Below are 18,533 nucleotides of genomic sequence, written 5' to 3' on the forward strand. Positions count from 1 at the left end.
CAACCACTGCGCCACCAGGGAGGCCCTGAATATTCTTTTGTTGTGGATTTAATACAGTTTTTAGGGAAAAAAATCTAAATACGGTTATTTAAGTGAAAAATATCTAAAAAGATATTATATGATAACTTTACATTATCCAGATCCCGGACTAATTCAAGTATTAGTACATTCTATGGGTTAGGTATAGTAATAATATATATCACTCAAAATCTGTATTCTCACACTTCTTGGGACTTATTCAAAGTTCTTTTTTATTCTAGCCATTGGTGCAGGAACCAAACAATTGTATGTAGGCTTCAACCAGCTTCCCATAAGTACTACCAGTTAGCATTTTTCCTCTGCTATTGCTGCTAACTTCTCACTCCCTGTCTTGGGTCATCCTTGATGCTGCAGTGTGAACCTTGAACTGCAATCAATGCAGGGAGGGGAGGTGATGCCCCTGGGGACACTCTTAACCAATGGGGAATAGCAGTGGATGAACGCTTCCCCTTTCATTCTATGTGGGGTAATTCTCAACCACATTTATGAAGCTCCTTAAAGATCACAAGGGATGGAGTACCAGTGCCCACAGTGGTTGCCAACAAGATAAAGCATTTTTCTAACCCTCTCCTGTTCATTCTGCTTTTTCCTCATATCTGCTCCCTGGGATCATATTTAAAACAAACAACAATAACAACAAAAACACTAACTTCTTCTATACCTGTGTGTCGGACTTTGCTTTGGGGAGATCCGGATGAAGATAGATCCCTTCTCCAAAATAAGAAAATACAGCACTTCCTAAATATGAGCTTATACTCACCATAATAATTTAACTTTTAAAGACATCTGTGTAAACTACTCAGGATGGTTAATCTTTTAAGATAATTGTGAAATCAATCATCTGCATTAATCTCCAATTCAGCTGCTAAGAGGTTTTGTATTTATTATTCCCGATAGAATATTTTGCTTGTTTTCATTAAGTGAATTCTTTACCTGCTGGGTGAGTAAACTAAGTCTTTTGTGGATTCCTGGGCAGGAGCCCAAATTTCTAATAAGACTTTGATAAGAAATACTTCTTGCATTCTTCTAGTTCACCTACACTGAAGGAAATTAAGATGAAAAGTGGGGAGCTCTTTAACTAGGCCAGGGGGGGAAAAGAATAAAACTTAAACTTTCTACAAGATACACTTTCAAACTAGAAGGGATTTTTTTTTTTTTTTTTCCTTTTTGCGGTATGCGGGCCTCTCACCGCTGTGGCCTCCCCCGTTGCGGAGCACAGGCTCCGAACGCGCAGGCCCAGCGGCCATGGCTCACAGGCCCAGCCGCTCCGCGGCATATGGGATCCCCCCAGACCGGGGCACGAACCCGTATCCCCTGCATCGGCAGGCGGACCCCCAACCACCGCGCCACCAGGGAGGCCCTAGAAAGGATTTTTTTAAACCCAATAGCCTGCAGTTCTCACTTGAAATGTCAGGAAATTAACCATGATATGGGGTCAATCACACAGGACTTGGGCTTTTTCAACTTTTTTTTTAATCTTTCTTTATTAATGTCCTGCTTTTTTTCTCTGTTTCTTTATAACTTAGACCCATAGTACATTTTCATGGGAAGTGCAGTAGGATATTAGTTTTCTTGATCGTCTATCTTGTTAAACCATTGGCTTATTCCTTCATATTTAAAAATAGTAACAATAAACACATTATAGTGAGTCAAGCTTTTCCCCCATAAAGGGGCATTTTCTTACAGGAGAATAAATGTTACAGATTTTCTCTTTTAAGCTTTCACGCTTGTCTCTTTGATATTTAAGTATCTGTGTGAAAGACTTAAAGGCTTTTTAAAGAAAGAATAAATGGAAACAATAATTCTATGATTTATTTCCAACTTTTTTTTGCGGTACACGGGCCTCTCGCTGTTGTGGCCTCTCCCGTTGCGGAGCACAGGTTCCGGAAGCGCAGGCTCAGTGGCCATGGCTCACAGGCCCAGCCGCTCCACGGCATGTGGGATCCTCCCGGACCGGGGCATGAACCCGTGTCCCCCGCATCGGCAGACAGACTCTCAACCACTGCGCCACCAGGGAAGCCCTTCCTACATTTTTAATTAACCATTCTCTGGAGAGGCAAAACCTAGGTTCAAGTCAGTTTATACCAATTATTACTCATATAAATGTTTTTAACTTCAAGTTCTTCACCTTTAAAATGGAGAAATAATAGTGTTTATCTCCTGGGATTGTGCGGATTCAATACAATGAGCTTAATTAAATGTTTAACATCATAGGGCTCAACAAATATTATCATTCTTATCATTATTAACATTATCGTCATTGGCATCATCATCATCATCATCATTGTCTTCAAATGTCCAATGATATAAAACAGGGAAAAGCGTTAAACACAGGTTATTTCATTTATTCCACACAACAGGATATGAGGCATTGATTACTCTCAGCTTTAAAAGTGAGGAAACTAGGGCCCAGAAAGTTTGAATAAATTTTCCACAAAGTTTCTAAGTGACAGAGCTGAGAGATAAACCCATGTCTGTTCAACAGCAGAGCTCATAATTTTCTAGTATGGAGTTGCGAAACGTCAGAAATCTATGAAACTAAACTTCTCCATGGCATACGGTTTTTGATCATTTGAGAAAATCTTAGCTATTAAGATTATTTTTTGCTATTTAATTGAGAATCCTCTACTTAGCTTATTCCGCATCAAGAACGTATATTCTGATTATTGTCTAAATTCACTGGTACCAGTGCATTGTTTCACATCTCATATTTCCTTTTTACTCTCCATGTCAGAAGTTATAAAATAGTCAACATATAATTCTCAGACAAAGAAAATATCTATTTCTGTGGCATGTTTTTAGCAAATAATAATATATCTTTAGCACTTTGAGTTAATGCATGGGTTATGTATTAAATAATCATTTTTTTCTATTTTTTATTGCTTACAAATGAATAATATTAAAAAAGAAGAAATCCTATGTCCAAAATATGGCTTGAAAGCTCTAAATATTGATGTGTTCTCCTAAGATACCTCAGACTTATTTATTACAGGGCTTTCTAACATCTAGTGAATTTCTCTCTCTTTTCCATTTCCATTTCTTTTCTACCAGCTGCAAATGTAAGTTTAATAAGTTATGAATATTGGAACTTCACAGTCCACTCCTATAATTCCACTCTCTTGGTGACAACTTCAGCTGATCATTTGCAAAGATGATCTGAAAACACTTTGACGTCTACCCAAATCATAACCTATGATACCAAGAAAAAAAGCTTCCTGTTAGCTTGTGAGTTTAAAACTTAAAACCTTGGGCTGCTTTTGTGGTTCTACCTCAGAAACATGGTCTTGAGAAAGCCAGGTTGCAGCACTTTATTTGAGCATACTTCATTATTTCTATCAGCACTCAGTGAATATTTCCTTAGTGACCACTCTTCTTGGCACTGAGAGCAAAACAGACAAAATCCTGCCCTCATGAAATGAATATTCCATGGACAGATGATGAAGCACAAGGACTGAGAGGGCAGCTCACCAGCCATGGCTCCAGAAGGCCACTCAATGTCCACTCACTGAATAAAAAAAAGGGAGTCTGTGATCTGGCAAAAAGCACTGAACTTTGAATCAGGACACCTGACACTTTTCCTTGGTGCTAACTAAGGCCAGTTGTTGAATCCCGTTGGCATCCATTTTCTCATCTGCAAAGGTAGGATGATGTCAGTTCCTCTTAATTTTCACTCTTTGTGCTTAAAAATATGAGATGACTTCACTTTTCCTACAAAATCAAGTCTAAATTTCATATTAAAGATCCCAGCAGAACTAGCTTCAATTCCCCAGGTCTTATTTCCGTTGACTAAGACAAGTCCTCCCCTATCCTTCTGGCTAAATCCTACTACACTTTTAAGACTTATTTTGAAGGAAATTTCCTTTGAGACATTTTGAATGTTGTCAATTTCCTGCCTTCATAGATAACATAATGGGATACATATTTAGTATATTTAGAAGTGTTTCCTTTGGAGGGCTTTTTGGATGTGGAACTAATGAGTCAAATAGGGTAAAAAAAATTAAATTACCAAACTACCAATATGATTTCCCAAAAACTTGAGATTCACCATCATTTTATGAGAATATTTGTTTCAAAAGATTGTGCTTAAGCCCGAGTGTTATTACCTTAGTTTTTATTTTGGCCAGTTGTTTACCTACACACAGGACTCTACATCTTTTATAGATAAGTCAGTTGGGAACCCCTGATTTACTCATAAGTTAGTTAATAAATGTCCAACATATTAAACACAGAGAATATAGTGTTAGTTGTCACATAAATCAGAAGGACACAGAACTTTGAGAGATGCAACATATTTGAAAAGGTATGCTGATAATTATGAGCAAGTGTATTTAGTTTGGTAAAAATTGAACTCACCTGATAGCTTTCCACTATTTTTTCCACAACATGCTCCCAATGAACAGATATCTCAGAAGATGATAAGACTTTTACGCCTACTGCTGTTGGGGCTTCACTGGGAGCTGAAATTTGATGAGAACGTTAAATTCTTACAGAAGATGCTTATTTTGTGGTCATAAGTAATACATACACACACATATTCATATACATGAATGTTAATACAGAGAGATACATATATATACACATGTACACACACACTTTTTACAAAATATGGAAATCCATAAGGATTTCTCTGATATCTGTGAGCAAGAACCATACTAATATTTTTGTATTTCTTTTAACTAACCTGTTTATGAAAGCCTGTGGATGCAAATTAAAATTTACTATGTTTAGCTTATCAACTCTATACTGTCAAAGAGGAAATCTTGTATTTATTACAGAAAATTAGTCATTACAATTAATTTTCAACTCTCTCACACTTCCTATTTAATATAAGCTAAAGATATACAGCAATATTTCCCTCTTTCTCTTTTATGTTTAAGCTAAGATCTTTTTTTTTTTTTTTAAGATCCTTTGAAACAAGTTGTGACATCCACCACTTATTGTGCTCAATAAAGCCTTTATAAGTCTAATCGTCCAACTGGGCATCTAGTCAAATATGTATCAAAAGGCTCTGTTCAGTGAAAAAAAAAAGTAATTTACATCCCTTACAAAATTTACACAAAGCAACTAAAGAAATCTTAGGCAGGAGTGATCAGTTCTTATTGTCTTTTATTAACAAGCCATAATCCTCTTTTATGCTAAAATGTTCTGCACATGAACACTGTCATCATTCCAAATCAAGGTAAATGTGTGGCACTGTGACTGATTTCTTAGTAGTAGCAGTGAAGATGAACACTTAAGTTTTGTCACATGCACGTTTTATGAGACTCATGAAACATTTAGGAAAGAAATGTAATTAAATACAGATGGCCATAACCAAAGAGATGACAAGCATGGCTTTTGCCTGATTACTTTAGCATCGAGTAAAACAGTAAAAAAAAATATCATATTGGGTGTGAAGGTAAGTTGTAAAATGCTTTACACTTTCATTTTCTCTGTGAGATGTACTTAAGTTGTTCAAACTATTGAGTCAAGTTATCGTACTTCTGCCAAATCAGAATGAGTGTAGATTAAATAGTCCTGAATTGATTATTAACTTAGAAATTTCTACTTGTTATTCTTTCTATGTATTTAATTGAACTAACTTTAGAAAAGTATGCACGTGATTGTGTGTGTGTGTGTAAACATATATATGATTGTCTTTCATGTTTGTATTGAAAGTAAAGATCATGGGATGATTTGAATAGATATTAAATTTTTAACAAATATGAAAGCTAATAACTCTATGACTGAAGAGCATAAATTCTAAGGGATAGCTAAATGTTTATTGTGGACTAAAATTAGTGTAAATTGGGTAAATTAATAGATATTGTTTTTCCTCTAAGAGATCAGAAGAGTATTTCACATAGTTTTAAGTTTTAAAACCCTTCCATTTTTGCTTCTCACACATGTGCAAAGGGGAACTTGTCCAAGCACAAATGTGTTAGGTCAGAAGGCAACGAAAATCTCTACTTGCCTTTCTAGCCATTAATTATTTACATAATGCACGTTGAGTACAAAGGTATAATAAGGAAGTCTTACCTTTTTAAATAGGAAAATAAATAATAAAAAAGTGTAGCAGCTTAAATGGGAAATCATAGAAATCAATGTAATTAAGTTTAATATAAAAATATGTATCATTTAGCAGAGATATATAAAGTCCTCCAGAAGCATGCTCAGTTCAGTTAAAGTTTCTAGAAAAACAAAGAGCCGGTATCTGTATTTTTTTTCCGTGAATAACCTTTCAGATATCTTTTTTTCTTTCCAAGAAAAAATTTCAACTGGCTTTCTGACTCCTTTTTCATAGAATTATGCCTAAGTTCCCTTTAATGAAATTCTAGCATGCTACTGTAATGACAAAAGAAGTTACATAAATGATACAATACACAATTTTGAGTTAAAAGGAGAAATTTTATCCAAAAAAAAGTGTATGTTAAGAGTCCATCAAGTCTGGAGAATTTCTGACTGCAAAATTATAATCAAGAGTCCAGGAACAGGGGTCTAAGCCAAGGATTTTAGTGGAGATTTCCTAACTACCATAAACATGATCTAAAGGATGAAAGAGATTTTGGCAATTTTACTGTCATTTAAATAGGGAGATTGACATTTTAATTTGGCACAAAATTTACTAACTCATTTACTAAATGTGTGGTATCTTAAAAAGATCTTAATAAGTAGGCCCGAAAGACAGCAAACAAAATGCCTACTGGAGAAACAGAATCCTTCATCAGGTCAGGGGGGTCTTTCTTTCACCTACCGTCTTGCGCGGAGTGGATGACAGCTGTGAGGCTGTATGGTCCATCTCCTTTGTTGTTGAAAGCTTTGACTTTGACTTGAAATGCAGTGGAAGGGCGCATGGTCTCATCTTTATGAACGTAGCGGCCAGTATCTGGGTTAGTAACTGTCACTTTTTTCCATTCTTCCCCATCAAATGGCTTAAATGCCACTATGTAACCAAAATTGTTGCCGTAGTGGTATTCTCTTGACAACGGCTGAATAGAAATTGAAGTATTTAATAGGTTTAAGTAATATGGTTAACATGGGGAAAATCCTATGCAAACAATAAATATGCTACATATGGAAGCATGCTTTCTGTAAAAACATTCTTAGTTCATAAGTGAGAGCTGCCTGAAAAAGCCAGGGCACAAATGTGCTCCAACATGTGGTGACTTCATTTACCAAATTCGTTATTTCTGGAACACTCCACGGCGGCTCCCACTCTGGGCTTTTTTACCTTCAGTTCCTTCCTTCTAGGATGCTTTCCCATTTGTCAGAAGGTCCCTCTCTAACTTTCTTGAGGTTAAAAAGCCACTTGATGTTTTCCCTGACCACAGGTTCTGCCATTTCAAGACTCTTTCTGGAATAATCCATATAGAATCCCCCCCCACTTTATTTTTTTCTCTTTAATACAATAATAATGATCTACACTACATATTTTACTTATTGTCTACTTTACTGTCTCTCTCCACTAGTATAACATAAGTTTCATGAGGGCAGGGTTATTGTCAGTTTCATTTACCTAGACTCTAGAACAAAGCCTCAAGTAGTATTTATTCAATGGACAAGTAAATGAATTTCTTTAGAGTTGAAAGGCTATGGTAAGATAGTTAACAATGCTCTGGAATATCTGTATTGTAACCAAGCAATAGAAACTGGTCAGAGGAAAAAGAATGCGAAAGGAGGAAGGGATAACATTGCACTCATCTGTAGGAGGCTGGCTATGGGTTCCGTCTGACTCCAGTGCTGAAGTAAGAGCCCTGTTTTGCATTATTTTCTCAGAGTTATTATTACATAACAATTGCTCAATAAAGAAGTCTGTGTCAGCCCTAACAATCCATTATTTATAAATACTGACTCAAAGCAAGTTCTACTGAGTATCCATCATTTAGTCTTTTTTAGCCAATAAAGTAAATGTGCCCATTGTATATTGACTTTTTTCACCAGAATATCAAAGTTACGTTGTCTTGAGGAAAAACCTTGAACTAAATACAACACAGTAGCTTGAATATCCATAGGTTAAACAGGAATGTCTGTAAATGTACAAAGTTCAAAGGGAAAATAAGTTGTTCTTGGTTGCACGATATAGAAATCCTGATGCATGATCACAAGGATGTACAAAATATGATTTTACATTATTAATAGAATATCCTAACATTCCCACCATAATTTAAACATTTTTTTCTTATTGATAGTTCTATACTTAATTTTTGCATTTTAGTAGATCAGAATTAACTACGGAGTTTTCAAAAATTAGTGATTCTCAGGCCCTAGTCTCAGAGAATTGATTTCAAATTTTTGAAATAGGAATTTCCAATTCTGAATTTTTTGACAAGCTCCTCATCTTATTGTGATGCATATACCTACCTACACAGTTTAAGAAAATCAAGCCTAAAGAAAGGAGTAAGATGTTAAAATTTTTCCAATATCTTCAGTCTTGTGTGATACACTGGCACTAAAACTGACAAATCATTTGAGATTTGAATAAAGAAAAGGCAATTTTTTTTTCTAAATCTTACTTAAAAATGTGATTTAAATGCCAAGTATAAAATATGACTACAGAGCACAGAGTGAAGTCAATTTCTGCTAAATATCCATTTATTATATAAATCAATTTAACTCATGTAAAGAATAAAACCTGTCATTTTTCCTGTAGTTCTCAGAATCCTTTGGAGCCTTAGTTGTGTTCTTTGACTTTCTGCAGTGATTAAATACTAAAAATACGGATGCATAGAGCTATACAAAACATGTTACCTAGATAAATGTCAGATGTCTAATTCAGGCAAATCTATGTTACCAAAGCCTTTCCCACCCCCAGTATCTCTCTCACTTCAAAAATTCAGCTAAGATGCATTGTTTTCTGGACATTATGGTCTCTGAATAAAAGCTCCCCTTTGGGTCATAAAAATTTAATACAATGTTTTGGACACCTCAATAATAAGTCATTTGTGGGGACTTCTAAGACTGACTAACGATAGATTACACATGGTGATGAAAGTAAGTCTCAAGTGAGAAAGCAAGCTCCAATTTGAAAACAGATGCTGATACAAAAGATTTTTTAACTGAATCTTTGGAGTTTTGAAAGTCCAGAGCAAATGTTATGAATTGCAGTTGGGTTACCAGGCCACAGTGAGTACAAAATATCTCTCTTGAATGAGACAGTTGAATGTTTGTTTAATCTTTAAACCTATGGATACTTTAGCATCAATAATCTGTTTTGGTATAAGAATTGCACTAAGCCATAGTAAGCCAGGTAAAATCTGGCATGCATTTAAGAAAAAAATAATAATTTTAGTAATTTATTCTTGTTTGGGTTTGGGGCATTGTCTTTTATTTCAATTTATTTCAGGAAGCAAAATGGGTTTGAGATTAAGTATAGATAAAGCAGCCTATTAACATATGCAACTTCTTAGCACTTACCGCCCATGTTATGGTCAGTTCTCTGTTGCTTCCACCCCCACCTCCTACATCTGAAGGAGCCACATTAGGTGCTGAAACAAATAAACAAGTAAACAAAGCTACAAATGAGAGGCCCTGTAATTATTTTCTTATGTTAGAGTTCCTATTCACTTAGAAACTGTACATTTTTTCTTTCACCAGGAAAGACAAGCTGCACACATGATCCACTCAGATACACTAACAATGCCGCATAGTTGCTGTAATAATGTTTTACTGCCAAGAAAAGAATTGGTTCAGTGCCACAGGAAATGTACTAGTTTCCTTCAACAAAGTAGTGAAGCAAATTTGCCTTCCCATCTTTTTTTTTCTGTGTTCTTTTATTTAATATGGTTTTGAAAGATTAGATGTCCTTTATTGGGAAAATATTTTACAGCTCGCTTTGAACTCTATGACCTAACAACTCACTGTTGTGTTAGTTTTATGCCTCAATCTACAAATAACTGTTAAGAAACAGTGCATGTGCATTAACATAGGATTATGCTTCCCTGAGATATTTGGAAACAGAAATCTAATGCTGTTCTTATGCTCTTATTTTCAATCCCTAAATCTCTTCTGGAACCCTGTCCCATCAGTGACTCCAGTTCTCACCTACTTCCATCTTTTTATATCATCCTTCTATTTTTCAGTCTCTACTGTAATGATTATCCTTTTCAGTCTCTCCAGCCTTAAAAATCATCCTGTAATACTGTTTTCCTCTTAATCTCACCCTTTCCTGTCACTGAACTGCAAAGAATGATATATGACTATTTTTATACTTCACTCCATAATCACTTTTTAACAACCCATAATCTGTTTCCACTTCTTCATATTACTGAAATCACTCTCTCAAAAATCACAAAATTGCTTTTAACTACCAAGTGCAATGGCCTCTTTGCTTTTCTCTGAGTTATTCTCTCTCCTTGGAAGTCTTTCAAGGTGGGTGTTGTATCTTATCAGATTTGTATACTCTATCTTATTGTAGGATTTACCTTATTGGATTTGCATCTAATTGGAGTTGTACAGATAATACTAAAGCATAGTTTGTTCCTGCACTCCAGGCAGTTGGAGACCAGCTACCCAGCTACACAGGTGAAGACCATGTTTTTACTGAGGACATACATTTTCCCGCACAACCGCTGGGGCTCAGTCTGAAATATCATTCCCGGCTCTTTTAGCATTTTAAAGAACAGATGAAATGTCAGTTCTTCCATGATTCCCCAGATAGTCCTTCCCTAAAGGAAACAGTCACACCTTCTACCGAGTACTCATTTACTGAATTACAGATCCTAGCAAGCAATTGTGATTCACAGATAAATACTTCAAAACTTCCTCTATGTTAGCCACGTAAATTCTTTGTTGAACTATGTACATTAATTGCACAGAAACAAACAAAATACAGGCTTTTCTTTATATCTATAAAACTATATGGTTTCCTTTCCTGATTAAGAAATTAATGTGAAGTTTGAGATATATTATTTTATTATTCTATTTTATTATTTTATTATTTATTATTAACTGTCACTACTTGAATGTTAGAAATTAAACTGAGTGCATGGGAATGTTAAAAGGTAATTTACTTGTAGCAGTTTAGATGAAATACATATTGAAGGCTGGGATATTAAAATACTGCTGGAAACCCTTTAAGCCCCATAACTCATATTCTGAGGTTAAAATTTTACATGCTATACAGAAACAAAGAACATGTCTTATAATCAATGAATAAATCAAATTTTGTGTTTAAGTACAAATATTGTGGTCACAGGCAAATAATTTCAAAAATAACTCTAGAATAATTTAATTTATTATATTGCAATTTGTTGAATCAAATATTGCCTTCATCAGGACAAGTATTATTTGTCAAAGCATTTCACTATAATCTTTTTAATTATAATCAATATTAACCTTTGTTATTTAGAACAGAGCTAAAAATAGAGTATGTTTATATTAGAGTGAATATTTTCCCCATTTCATCACTTTTAGTTTCAGGTCTAACACACTTCAAATAAGTAATTCAAGATTATTTTGCTCTTCAAAGATCATCCATTGAGCTCACGATGCTGAAAATAAGACAAAACAAAAGCACAGAAATAAAGGTAGCTATTTTTATTTTTTTTCTTTTTTTGCGGTATGCGGGCCTCTCACTGTTGTGGCCTCTCCCATTGCGGAGCACAGGCTCCGGACGCGCAGGCTCAGCGGCCATGGCCCACGGGCCCAGCCACTCCGTGGCATGTGGGATCTTCTCAGACTGGGGCACGAACCCGTGTCCCCTGCATCGGCAGGCAGACTCTCAACCACTGCACCACCAGGGAAGCCCTAGCTATATCTCTTAATAGAGTGTTTTATATCTTACTTGGAATAATAGAGTGTTTTATACTTTAATTTCCTTCTTTAAGCTTTGAATGTTCATTTGTAGCTTTAGGAGCTAAGGGATATTTTTTCACAAGTGGAATTGGCATATAACCTACATATTTGACATGAATCTAAGTACGTAACTACTCTGTATTTGTATCCAGCCCTGCAGAAACAGGAGGACTTGGCCAAATACTGATTCCTTTCAGGGAAGTAAATCACCCTGAGCACAAGGAAGTTTACTTAACTTTAGGCTCCAGGGCATCTGACGTGAGCAAAATAGATTTTCTCTTAACAATAAATTATTAAAAAGAATTTAAACAAATATTTAGGAAAAATACAAAATTCTTGAATTAACAATGAATAAACAATTAAAGATAGTGAGGCTTTTAAACTTGTCTTTTTGCCATGATTTCAGTCTAATAATGATTCCTTAATGATGTTTATAGGAAGGTTTTCGTATTTCAGTTGTAGATATAAAAAAATATTTAAAAAGAAAATCAAGCCAATGTCATGATTATTCTTTCCTATGAAAAGAAACCGTTGCCCATTTTACTTGTAAATTTGAATGCTTAAATAATTTGCATATAAGTAACATTTGGGGCTTTGGCATTTTATTTAACAATAAAACTGGCGTTTTATTTAACAATGTACAAACTGCCTTGTGACAAATCCTAAATTATAAAAATCATGGAGTATAGGAAGAAAGGCCCTTGATTTAAAATATGTGGACTAGGGCTTCTCTGGTGGTGCAGTGGTTTGAGAGTCCACCTGCCGATGCAAGGGACACAGGTTCATGCCCCGGTCCGGGAAGATCCCACATCCCGCGGAGCGTCTGGGCCCGTGAGCCATGGCCGCTGAGCCTGCGCATCCAGATCCTGTGCTCCACAACGGGAGAGGCCACAACAGTGAGAGGCCCACGTACTGCAAAAATAAATAAATAAATAAACAAAATAAAATATATGGACTACTTAGTTTTTGTTAATTATTGCTTTCCATTTTCACACAAATAAAGTTACCATGAATGTAGCTTCTCATTTCAATTTACATCAGAATTTCACTGTGATTCAAAACAAATTTTTTAGTAAGAGATTCAAAATGGTATGTAAATAATGCTCTAGGGTCTAGATAAACAAAGGAATTAAAGCCTTACATCTGCTTTTATTCTATCTATAAATATATTTTCTTTCTGAAGTCATTAATAAAATCAAATGAACTGTATAATATTTGGATATTCAAATGAGTTCTTCATAATTCTTATGATCTACTGCTCTGATGGTGGACCAGATTGCTAACATTCTTTATGCATCTACCATGTTAAATTGATGCTCTTCCCAGGTAAAAATTATATAGAGTCTGAAATAGTTCACAAAAACATTAATGTCTTTAGATCTTATCAGGCCAAAATTGTAGTTTGCTTATTAATCTAGACTTTGTTCTCAAACAGGAAAGTTAAATGGGCGTAGCAGAGTAAATCCGTTAACTGTTCAATAGAATGATAGTCTAAAGACAAGTCATCTGGGGAAATGTTTAGATGGGCAGAAAAGAATGCTACAAACTGAAATAAGCATGATGCATAGTAAATTTATTATAAAGAACCCAAACCGATTATGAATTTTTCACTTAAGTGAAAGAATGAACACTTCCTAGTTTATCTCAGTGTATTAAAAACAAAAGCATCTAATGCATATGTTAACATTGTTTCAAACAAAACAAATTATATTTGGTAATATATTTTTCTAAATTTTAATATGCAAATATCACAGTAGCTTTGATCACTACTTTTCATTATCCTCTATTAACTTACAATTGCAAGAACCATCCTCTTTCCCTTCCTGTTCCTCTCTTTTCCTTCTATAAATAATTTTAAGTACCAATTATAGACACTGTGTTGTGTTAAGCACTAAAGTTAACAATGTGAATAAAATCTGATTACGGTCCTGAAGATGCTAGTGTAGTAAAATTAAATATGTACAACTGGTTTTAATTCAATGTGTTAAATATCCCCAATGTGTTAAAAATCCCTAGTAGAAGTTGGCTGGATGAATGGATGAATGAATGAATGAATAAAAGTCCCAGCTTATTAAAAGACTCATCTAGAACTTAGAAATGATTTTTACATATCATACCTAATTGGATACTCAGGTCAGCGCTTTAAAATAAATATACAGAAAATTAGCATTATTCTCTTTTTACGAAAAAGGTGAATGAGTCCCAAAAGTAGTTAGTTAACTAGCCCAGGTCACACTACTCACATGTAGAGAAGCTGCAACTTTACCTCAGGCCTCCTGATGGCTTAAAAATCTACACTCTTTGCTTCTTAAAAAAAAAAAAAAAAAGATTTTTCTATTACATAACTAGTGACATCTACTAACTTTAACATAGCACCTTACTAGCTATAAAACATGTTCTTAGCACCATCCTCCTCCTTTATCAAACATATCTAAAAAATAAAAAAATAAAAATAAATGGCACAGCCGAATAGCTTCATTAGACATGAAATTAAAGCTCTCTACATAGTATGAAAGTGCTGATTACAGTGTTATGTTACTTTTTCTCTTTTTCCTTCTTAGTTTGATCTGGCAAATAAATAGCAAAGTTGTCAGAACAAACCTGAATGTATCATTTTAGGATATCGACTTACCAACTGCACCTGCAGAGCTATTAGCTATGGGGGTATATCTTACAATGACACATCACTTTGAAGGATGCTTCTGTTATCTCTTATTTACAGTCAAAATTAAATGGGTTACAATGATTACAAACACATCTTCTAATTCTTCATTTGGGGCCATCCATTTTATAATGCACCTGTCTGAAACCAAAGAATATACCCAACTGTGCCTGGCAATCTTAAAATTAAGTAATTAGACAGATAAGGGCATATGCCACACTAGAAAATGTCCTGTCTTTCAATCAGTATAATGAGGAACAGGAGCAACCTTTCCATCAAATGGGAACCAGCCTTTATCCCACATAACATATGCTGGCATCTCTTAGAGAGTTGTTATAATGGTACATGACAAGACAAACATCCCCCTGTTTCAGAAAGTATTTTTATTTTTTTGTAAGGATAAAAAATATAAATGTCCAATTTTATGAATATTCAATTTTTCAAAAACAGGATGAAATGAAAAACAGAAATTAAAGAGAAAGTCTGTTGGATTGGACTGTATTAAATATATAATTTATTCCTTTAAGATGATTAAAATTACATGAAATTATATGATCCTCTTTTATGTTAATAAAAATGGAAATATATTGCCAAAAGAGGTGATCTATTAGAGTAGACAGTATTTTCTTATAAGCGTATTAAAGCTTAAAATGAGCATTAATGGCATAATAAAAATTTTATTCAGCAAATATTTTGCACTAGACAGCACTAACTTTGCTTTATTTACATGTTTTAATCATAAAAAAATTCATAAGATAAATAATTTCCACTTAGAGATGAGAAACCTGAGGCTCAGAGAGGTTAAGTAACATGCCTCTGATCACAGAGTTTTAAATGATGGAACCAGTATTCTACTAAAGGATCAGTGTCCCAGAACTTTAATACTGCATATTGCCCTCCTAGAAAATTATTTAGGAATGAAGCTTTTAGAATTGCAAAGCCCTTAATTTGAATCCTAGCTCTGCTTCACATTAACCAAGTGTAATCTTGACTTCTTTGTCTGTAAAATTAGGAAAAATAATACCAGTTGCATAAAGTTATTGTGGGAATTAAGTGGAGCAATGCAAGTAGAGTTTAGCACTCTGTGATAACATACAGCAAGTGCATAAATGATAGTAGCCATAAAACTTGATTAATAAAGGATCCAAAATATTTTCTTATGAAAGATTAACAAATGCATTAGAGGCTATAGGATTTATTTTTTCACAATTGAAAGGAAGGCATCATCTTATTATATCACGATTGGGCCACATCTTGCATTGTGAATAAGACCGTTATCACTTCATATGTTTGTTTTGTGTCTGAAGGCTTTTAAGAGAAATTATTTTCCAAGTACACTAGAGAGAGAATTAATTCCTTAACAAAATGCCATTTAAGCAAACATGTTAGAGGTCATGCTTAATGAAGGTGATGCCAAAAGTTGTTAGTTGAAAGTAACAACCTTACCAAAATTTTAGGTTTGATATCACTAAAACAAATTTTTCCCAGCATTTCTAAAGATAAGAAGACATTAAGGTTGGAAAGTCTTCAGAGTTACATACAAACTACAGGTAGCAAGCACATCAAAAAGTATTCTTATCTCCTAAATATGATACTAAATATAAATTATATTTATAGATTCACAGATGAAAGAATCAGATTGAATCTTTCTTTCTGAAACATGTTTTTGCTGTTGTTCTTAAAAACATATTTAATTTAATCAAATATACACTGAGATTAAAAAAATAATCCAAGTTCTTATAATTCTGTCCAGATGATCAACCAAAGTATACTAAAGCAATCATTTTTGAAATAAATAATACATAATTTTTTGGTAACAGAGTTCCTACAATTTTTTGGTAACAGAGTTCCTACAATTTTTTGGTAACAGAGTTCCTACAATTTTTTGGTAACAGAGGGGAGGGTCAACTCCTATCATCAATGCCAGAGAAAGTATCTTCCCTCCCCATGAACAATGTTGTTTTTGGAGCAGAAATAATTCATATTGTAATAGTCAACAGATCACAGAAAATTAATCAAGCTCATTGAGATAAAAAAGGCCTGTATCTGAGATAAGCATGTTATAATTTTTAGCTGAAATAAGTTTGCTTAGACCAACTTAATCATTTGATATTTTTGCAATTTTATTTTGAAAATGAATACTTGTTATATCAAAGCAAGTGCATGATCTCTCAGCATGAAATATGTGGTTGAAACCACCAGTCAGATAATGTGCCAGTTCCTTTTTATTTTTGTTTTTCAGGAAAGGGCAACTGTGTTCAGTCCATCACACAGAAACTTCTATTACAAACATAGGAGGCTCTAGGGAATAATCAAAACCAAACAAACACAAGGATCCTGGGTATGTGGTATCTGTGTTCTCTAAAGCTTCAACATATATTACCTCCGTATCCTAATGAGATTTCTGTGAGGCAGAGAAAAAGGAACAATTGTGTTCATTTCACAGGTGGATATACTAAAACAAAAAACGGTGTTTAAGTCATATCTAGCTCTGTAACTGAAAATGAAATATGAGCTTCTACTAGAACGCAAAAATAAAGGCTCATATAAATGGCTGTGTGTTTAGGAGTCCTGCTTGAGAAAAAACCTTTAAGAGAGAAAGTTGAATGTATCAGGTCTGTGTTTAATTCTGAATCTTGCAAGTAGATATATTAACCTAGGTAAACTGTTTAGTGTTTCGGAGTCTATTGCCTATTAATGAGCATTGGATTGTAATACCTACCTCAAAATATTATTGTGAGGATTAACTGAAAAATATCTGAAAATGCTCAGCACAAATCAGTATTTTAGTGTTTCTGTTCTTCCTTTATTACAGAATCATCAGTTTTATCTGATAAATTACATGAAATTACATGAAACTTTAAGAGATCGTTTATTGATGGCAGTCTCTGTGAATAACTTGGCTTTAAAAACCAAAGACAGTACAATTCATAATTCTATTTAGAAGTTAGACCAAGGAATTGACGTAGCCAGAAATGTGGATAAGTGATATTAAGATATCACAGCAGAATTTTAATGTCATTCTGTCATCCATTTAAAATATTTTCCCCCAAATAAAGCACTGAAGTTTGGCAAGGCGCAGTAAAAGTAAACAAACTCAGAGAGTCTACAAAACATTTTCTTTTTCATAGACAGGGAATAATAAAGAAGAGTTATTATTAGAATAAGAACAATGTTTTTGCCTAGAAATTCAAGGGAGAAGGAAAACAGAGTGGGGTATTTCTTGTATAAAAGGCTATTAAAATGGAGTTGGTATTCAGCATAAAAATGTGAACCTAAATTGGAAGAATAACCATAGTTGAGCTGTGATAAAAGAGCACATTTAGAGTGACACCTAATATTAAAAGAACACATTATAGCTATTTCTGAGATGTTCTGACTCCCCAGGTGGTATAGATCCATCACATTCCCTCCTTGCCAGGCTCACCCTACTCTCCGGCCCATACCCTCCATCCATGTGGCTATTCGGTTATCCATGTCTTTGAGAGATAAGACAAATTGTGAGTCTTCTAAATCATGGAATCTGCTTAACCACGACTCTGCCCGGTTAAGATTCAAAATTTATATTAAAGTTTATATTCTAAACACCAACTTCATTTAAGTGGTGTTCAGTGGATCATATAGTTGCCTCTATTTACCTCTTTTCCATTAATTATGTAAGAATATTCTAAAGCTTTATATTTTCTCTTTTGGTTTTTGACTGTCTTGACACAGAATGCACACACCTGTGTGAGATATATATACACACATTTTTTAGATAAATTACTTACCTCAGAGAATTATTTCCAAATACATTCACTTATATGCTAAAGTGTCACTGAATTTATAAACGTTTTAAATTTTAAAAAGTTTCTTCTACATACCAGCACCATCTGTTTTAATTTTGCTTGATGGTATACTGGGCTCTCCTATACCCAATGTATTGGTTGCTAGCACACGAAATTCATATTCCATCCACGGGATTAAATCCACTGCTCTTGCTGCCTCCATATTTCCTTCAATAATTGGGGGATCTAAATAAAATAAATATTAAATAGAGAATATTAGTTGAATAACATAA

At 34.3% G+C, this 18,533-nt stretch overlaps 1 protein-coding gene across 1 annotated transcript in view; it reads right to left on the reverse strand.

Annotated features, from left to right (window-relative positions):
• CNTN1 (contactin 1) overlaps positions 1 to 18,533 on the reverse strand; it is a 187,660-nt gene that overhangs the window by 76,347 nt on the left and 92,780 nt on the right. The window contains exons 16-19 of the mRNA XM_060114197.1: positions 18,337 to 18,486; positions 9,433 to 9,503; positions 6,773 to 7,007; positions 4,393 to 4,496 (exon numbers count right to left, since the gene is read on the reverse strand). Coding sequence (XP_059970180.1) covers positions 4,393 to 4,496; positions 6,773 to 7,007; positions 9,433 to 9,503; positions 18,337 to 18,486 — 560 coding nt within the window. The remainder of the gene's footprint in view (positions 1 to 4,392; positions 4,497 to 6,772; positions 7,008 to 9,432; positions 9,504 to 18,336; positions 18,487 to 18,533) is intronic.

This window comes from Mesoplodon densirostris, chromosome 11 (genome assembly GCF_025265405.1).
Source record: "Mesoplodon densirostris isolate mMesDen1 chromosome 11, mMesDen1 primary haplotype, whole genome shotgun sequence".
NCBI lineage: Eukaryota > Metazoa > Chordata > Mammalia > Artiodactyla > Ziphiidae > Mesoplodon > Mesoplodon densirostris.